A 7,761-nucleotide genomic window follows, 5' to 3' on the forward strand; every position below is an offset into this window, starting at 1 on the left:
TTGTTTTTTGGCATAAAAGAAAAATCGATCATTTTGACCCATTCAATTAATTTTTGCCTATTTCTACAAATAAACCCCAGCGACTTAAGACTGGTTTTGTGGTCAGCGTCACATATTTATCCTGATTAATTTACTGAATTGACTGAATCAGCCTAGCTACCTTAACAAAGTAGGCTCTTTTTAAGGGTCAGATCAAGTAGAAACAGCTATTTAAGTTGACAAATGCAGTTTTCTTTTTTACATTATAGGATGCGAGGAGGGCGCAATAAATTTGGCCCCATGTACAAACGAGACCGGGCATTAAAGCAGCAAAAGAAAGCTCTCATCCGGGCGAGTGGCTTAAAGATGGAAGCCACGCCCCCTTTGCTGTCATCACCTCAGTCTGACTACAGCTTCAGCACCGCTCTGTCCACCCCGGCTCCAAAAAACACCCATCCAAACATCGGCACCTCGGTGGCCCCTATCGATTACGAACGCAACCTCTACGCATCCAGTTCCCTGAGCTTATCCGTCCCCATCCCAGCCCACACCCCTCTGCCAGCACAGTACCCAGCGTATCCCGCCCTGCCCAGCCGCGCCATCAAGTCAGAGTACCCGGACCACTACACAAGCTCAGAGCACTACACCAGCGCCAGCTCCCCAGAATCCATTCCAGGCTACACATACGTCGACCAGACGCGAGTGTCAACCAGTCCGCCGCTCGCCCCGCCGGGCTTAATGGTACCGCCACTGGTTCTGGAGTTTGTTCGCTGTGAGCAAGATGAGCTGCAGGTGCAAAGCAAGATAAGCGCTCACCTGGCCCACCTGCAGCAGGAACAGAACTCTTGGAGCGCGGCGGCCAATGATATTAAATAAATAATATTTCCATGTTTTAGTCACTGCGAACAAATCACGTAGCCTGTTTATTCATTTTAAAAGACACCTTGGCAATTCATCTGTATAGATACATTTATTCTATAAAATAGCCTTTTTAAATGTTTGTTTTCTTTCTTAGCGTTGTCGAATGTAACAGTATTTTCTCCTTTCATTTTAAAGGGTTTCTTTAAGAGGACCGTACAGAATAACAAACGGTACACATGTGCGGAGAGTCAGGACTGTAAGATTGATAAAACCCAGAGGAAACGCTGTCCGTTCTGCCGCTTTCAGAAATGTCTGAACGTCGGGATGCGGCTGGAAGGTGAGCGAAATATGTTTAATCTCACATTTCATCTCACATTCAGTTCAGTATAGACAACTACATCAATCTGAAATTCATAAAGGATAACTGTAGACCAAATAATAATACTGAATTATTTAAATGATTACAAAAGAAAATATTTTTTTTATAAAATCATATTTTTCTTTTTTAGAGCTGTTTGTTTTTGTTATATAGCTTAATATGTTCTTACTATTTTTGTTATCTTATCATTAATTATTAGAATATAAATGTTTATATTATATATCCATAGATAAAGATTGTGACAGGTCAATATCGACAAATTGGCTGAAAAACGAAAAAATAATTTAAATTGCATTGCAGCCGGTTGATTGGTTTCAAATGGAGATGTAGAATTAGAGAAAACACGAGAAAAACAAAAAATCAACAGTGAAAAAGAAATCGCCGATCTTGTTGCAAGGTCGTTATTATCTGCAGGCACATTTGCCTTACCGGCTGCGCGCGCTTTGCTTCTGGATCAAGGTTAAGTATTCATTTAAGCAGCTCTATTTTGAATCAGTCAGGCTAGTATAGAGGTAGGCTATTTTTAACTAGTTCGTGAGTTAATAGAAGGACGAATTTTAGACACGACGGACTAGAAGCAATAAGTAGCGTAGAACACGATCTTCTAAATATTAAGTTTCCAATAAGAACCAAAATCGGTTAAACAGTTTAATGTGATGGAATAACATTTTGAAGTTCCACGAATATCTTTTTATTATTTACTTATTTATTTATAGGGAAAAACAACTGAAGACCTTGAAAGCAAGAAATGAAATTAGATTTGAAGCAGAGTACTGAACCTTTATTTGATATTTATTTGACTCTAATTATATAAAATATGATTGTATATATTATAATAATTATTATTATTGTTATAAAACTTAATAAAATATTTACTGGAGCGCGGCGGCCAATCAGGAACAGAACACACGTCTCGCTGCCAAACAGGAACGGCTCAGCACTTTCGGCCTGATGTGCCACATGGCCGATCAGACGCTCTTCTCTATAGTGGAGTGGGCGCGGAGCTGCATCTTCTTTAAGGAGCTCAAGGTAAGTGTGAACACGAGTGAAACTGAATTAAAAGGATAGTTCATCCAAAAATGAAAACTCTGTCATCATTTACTCACCCTCAAGTTGTTCCAGACCTATATGAGTTTCTTTCTTGTGCTGAGCACAAAAGAAGATATTTTGAAGAATGTTGAGTTAACGGTAGCCATTGACTTACAAAAAAATACTATGGAAGTCAGTGACTACCGCCAACTGTTACCAACATTCTTCAAAATATCTTCTTTTGTGTTCAGCGGAAGAGAGAATTTCATATAGGTTTGGAACAACATGAGGGTGAGTAAATGATGACATAATTTTCATTTTTGGGTGAACTATCCCTTTAAAAAAAACGCCTTGCATCGTATTTGCTGAACAAAATCCAATACTTGTTTCTGACTAATTTTGGGGTGCCGATTCCAAAAATATAGTCTGTTTTGCTCAAGCATGTCACACTTTCTCACAAAGTAGGCATTTTGTAGCATTTTTGCCACCATTTATAAGGTGAAGACATCTTGACAACTTGACATTATGCCACAAAGACACGATTCCTATCTTCCTCTAAGCCAGGTTACAACTATTTGTTCAAATATGCCTAATCCTGATTTCAAGGTTAAAATTATCGCCATTGACAAGACAATGCAAACATGATGTTTTTGGCTACATCTGTGAGTTTTACATCCAAACGGTGACATAAAATTATAGATTTGGAAAAAAAGAGCTTATTTATTTATAAACTTGTGTTCATGTCAATTTATTTGACATTAAATGGAGCATTTTTTCACTTATTTGCAGATTGTAAGTTAAATTATATTTTGCTAAGTGCAAAGCTGATACATATATATAATCTTAACTCTTAATTCGTATTTTATGAAAAAAAAAAACTGAACATGATTGAAGTTTTATTGATATTTTTTAAACCAGCAGATTAAGTAATATTAGGCCTTTTACACACACACACACACACACACACACACACACGTCTGGTCAGCTATCCTTGTGGGGACTCTCCATAGGCGTATGTTTACATGAACAGAGCGGATGCGGTTGGAATTATGAAATTATGCTGACATGGAGAACCAGGGAGTGTGTGTGTGTGTGTGTTTCCAGATGAAGAGTCCCGGCCTGCTGTGTTTGCTCTGGCTCGCTGTCATGTTTATAATGGCTCTAGCATGTGGACAGTGATGTCTCATGTGATTCAATCAACAGGTGTATTCGAGGAAAGTATTATGGCTGTCTGGTCATTTTAAGAAGACCAAGCAGATATGAGGTTTTGAAGCATAAATAAAGTAAAAAAGATAAAGATAAAGTGACGTGACATGTGGCCAAGTATGGTTACCCATACTAGGAATTAGTGCTCTGCATTTAACCCATCCAAAGTGCACACACACAGCAGTGAACACACACACACCGTGAACACACACCCGGAGCAGTGGGCAGCCATTTATGCTGCGGCGCCCAGGGAGCAGTTGGGGGTTCGGTGCCTTGCTCAAGGGCACCTCAGTCGTGGTATTGAAGGTGGGAGAGAGCGCTGTACATTCACTCCCCCCACCGACAATCCCTGCCGGTACGAGACTCGAACCCGCAACCTTTGGGTTACGAGTCCGACTCTCTAACCATTAGGCCACGACTTCCCATATGATATAAATGACACAAATAGCAGGAAACACTGGACTGTAATGATGGTTTGATGTTGATGAAAAAGCCTGAACATAGTAGAGCGAATAATGATAATAGGGCATGTTTTGTGCACATTTCTATAAACTACCATTCAAAAGATTGGGGTTGATAAGATTTATTAATGTTTTTGAGCACAAGACGGCTGGATGTATTTGATTGAAAATACAGTAAAAACTGTAATATTGTGAAATATTCGCAAAAATATGCTCAAGGAAAATTTATTATTATTATGAATGTTGAAAACAGTTGTGCTGCTTAATATTTTGGTTGAAGCAGTGATACATTTCTTTCAGGATTCTTTGATGAATGGAAATGTAAAACAATCAGCATTGATTTGAAATAGAAATATTTTGCAACATTAAAAATAAACAAAGGATTTACTGTCACTTTTGATTAATTAAAAATTTGATTTTAAAATGTATAAAATTTTCATGAATCTTACATTAATACATTCTGAATTGAAAAGGGGTCTTGCATATTTCTACTTTAATGATTGTAGAAGTCTGGATTTATTGTTAATTCGAAATGCTGAGATATATTTCAGATTCACTTCAGAAGGCTCAACTTTTTCAGGACAATCATAAATTGAGAGCTTCGGTTATATTCTGTCCATTATAACCCATGGCATTGAGGGGTCTTTAAATAAAACACTTGAGTTTTGGTGGTCCTGAAGAGCTCTTTAAATAAACTCAAGAGTGTTTGTTGTCTTAGAGGAAATTGAGGATACACTCCTTTCTTTTGTCTATTCTGAGCTCCTGTCGCTCTCTGTAGTGTTTCCAAACCTTGCTGACAATGCAGTATGAACACAATCACGTTACAGCATTTCAATCACACACACAATATAGTAACACTGGCCATTATTCACACACACACACACACACACACACACACACACACACACACGCACACATGGACAGTGATACGCTGTGAATTTGCACACACATAATGGAATAACCTTCTCAACACACACACACAAACGTTGGTATGTGTGGTTTACAGGGACTCTCCATAGGTGTAATAGTTTTTAGACTGTACAAACTGTACTTTTCTATCGCCGTACACAATCCTATACTTAAACCTGCCACTCACAGAAAACTTTTTTAGAAACATTTTTAGATTTAAAAAATAAAACACCATTTAGTATGTTTTTAAGCCTTTTGAACCCAAACCGGTTCACGTACACACAGACACACAAGCACGCACGCACGCACGCACGCACACACACACACACACACAAACAAACAAACAAACACAAAAATAGAGATAAACAGAGGCTTAGAAAACAATAGGAAGGCCTAATTAAAATCTGAAATATTATTAAAATCTGAAAAAAAACAAAACATAGAGAATGAAAACATGGAATTATTGTATCGAAATAGCAGCATTAATATCACAATACATTTTTTGTTTCAAATAAAAATACAAGACAGCAATAAGACACATGATAGTTGGATGTGAATTTGATTTAAAACAACTTTTAGTGTCTGCACCAGAAAGGATTGAATCTTTTTTTTTTTTTTTGCAGTTTTTGTGCAAACGGTGCAATTTCCATGTGTGTGTATGTGTGTGTGTGGGGGTTTAGCAACAGCATTCCACACCAGATAAGGGGAGAATGTGAATGCTACAGTATCCGTTTGTTCAGTCTGGCTGAAGATTTTTCTTATTCAATAAGTCTCACTCTTTTTAATTAATCAGATTCCTCCAGAAAATAGTTGTTAACCTCAACTGACTATTATTCGCTCCTAAAAAATTCCAATAAGAAACAAAGTAGTTTTTATATTCTGATGTAATTAGAAAACCTTTTTACATTCCACTGAAACCTTTTTATTTTATAGTTCTTTTGAAACCAATATGCTGATCTGAAGAACCTAAATAACTTTTTTTCATCTCCAAAGGACCCAATGAAAAGAACATTCTTTGCAGAACCTAAGAACTATTGAAGAATCTTTCATTTTAAGATTCATTTTAATCAGTTCTCACTGATTTATAAATACCAGTAAAATCAATATTACCTTCACTTTTCAATCCTTTCTAGACAGTAATGCATTTACTATCAGTGTTTACTCTGCATTTAATTAATATTTATTTTGTTAATTTAAGATACAGTAAATGTGCTTCCGTGGCCCATCAGTTTGATTTATGGAGATCATGTTTCTGGCTAAACAACACAGGTTCATCTGGCTAACATGATTGCCTATAATTATTGTCTTTAAGCATTTGCAACATGCTGTTTTTAAGGCAAAATACACAGATTTCAATGGACAAAATATTCTGTCATTTAGACTATCTGTGTATTTTTGGCCTCTTATGTCATGCTGTTCTGAAGAGGCTTCATTGTTTCAGAATTAATATTAATTGCTTATTTTTTTAAAAGTACTGTTGTGCAGGGTTATCGTTAACTAAAACTGAAATGATAACCATAAAAAATCTGTTAACTGAAAGAAAATAAACATTAACTGAAATAAAATATAACATAAAATATAAAAACTTTAATTTATTATTTTATTTCAGCTAGTTGCAAAGGCAACATTTCTCATTTTGATTCAGTTTTACTTGAAGTCCTAAAATAGCTAAAAAATAAATAAACTAAACTAATTAAAAAAAATAATAATAAAATTAAAATGACAAAAACACTCAGCAAAATTACTAAAACGTTAACTAAAATTACAGTGAAAATATACAATATAAAAATAAAATATAATTCAAAATATTAACATAATATAATAGTATCAGTGAAACTAAAATAACACTGTTGTGTTGCACTCTCAGAAAAAAAGGTACAAAAGCTGTCACTGGGGCGGTATCCTTTCAAAAGGTACTAATATGCACCATTTAGAGTAAATAAGGTACAAAAGTGTACCTTTTGAAAAGGCACCACACCAGCTTTTGTACCTTTTTTTCTGAGAGTGTACAGTCATGGTGTCAGTTGGTAATACCATGGTACTATGATATAGGCCTATACCTGTACCAAATAACCATATTCATATAAGCTACGGTGATACCATGGTAGTTTTTGTAAGGGACATGACATACTGACTGACTGTACTAAACGCACTGAGACAGGATGCTGCAGTACTAACACCATCATCACTTCCTCTGTCTGTGCTGATGGATTGTTTCCACTTCACACTGTTACCTGAACAGGTGTGTTCATACACACATATCACACCGACATATACACCGGATGTGAAGTGTCAGTTTATTTACTCTCTGAAGACAAACATATGCAGTGTGTGTCTGACAGTTTGAAAGATTTTTAGGATGGTTTGTGTGCATCTCAATCTACAACCATTCTCTAGCAATGTGCAGAAAAGCATATCACCAAATTTGCAGACAGTGTGTAGGATGTTATTTGTTTTGTTTAGTTTTTTGTATGCCTGCATTACACTGATGACTTCAAAAGTTTGGGTTGATATGATTTATTTTAAAGGGGTCATATGATGTTGCTAAAAAGAACATTATTTTGTGTATTTGGTGTAATGAAATGTGTTTATGCGGTTTAAGGTTCAAAAAACACTATTTAAAAAATAAAAACATTATTTTCCACATACTGTACATTATTGTTTCTCCTCTATGCCCCGACTTTCTGAAACGTGTCGATTTTTACAAAGCTCATCGGTCTGAAAAGCGAGGTGTGCTGTGATTGGCCAGCTATCCAGTGCGTTGTGATGTCAGGCCGGAGCGACGAGACAAAAACATTGAAACCCATTATAAACAAGGCATTTGTTGCATCCAGTGGGGACATAATTACGGATTATAATGACTTATACTGTCTTTTTACGCGTTGCATTCCATCGCGCCGCGCCGCGTAAACATAAAACCATGTCTGCATTTGTGAT

The 7,761-nt window shown here is 36.3% G+C and overlaps 1 protein-coding gene across 1 annotated transcript in view; it reads left to right on the top strand.

The window, feature by feature from the left end:
- The first annotated feature begins 279 nt into the window (after window positions 1–279).
- Window positions 280–7,761, top strand: part of nr5a1b (nuclear receptor subfamily 5, group A, member 1b) — a 17,921-nt gene continuing 10,439 nt past the window's right edge. Inside the window, exons 1-2 of the mRNA XM_016552563.1 lie at window positions 280–823; window positions 2,130–2,248. Of these exons, the coding sequence (XP_016408049.1) occupies window positions 280–823; window positions 2,130–2,248 (663 nt within the window). The remainder of the gene's footprint in view (window positions 824–2,129; window positions 2,249–7,761) is intronic.

The sequence above is a fragment of the Sinocyclocheilus rhinocerous genome, unplaced genomic scaffold, assembly GCF_001515625.1.
Source record: "Sinocyclocheilus rhinocerous isolate Xijiao unplaced genomic scaffold, SAMN03320098_v1.1 scaffold405, whole genome shotgun sequence".
Lineage (NCBI taxonomy): Eukaryota > Metazoa > Chordata > Actinopteri > Cypriniformes > Cyprinidae > Sinocyclocheilus > Sinocyclocheilus rhinocerous.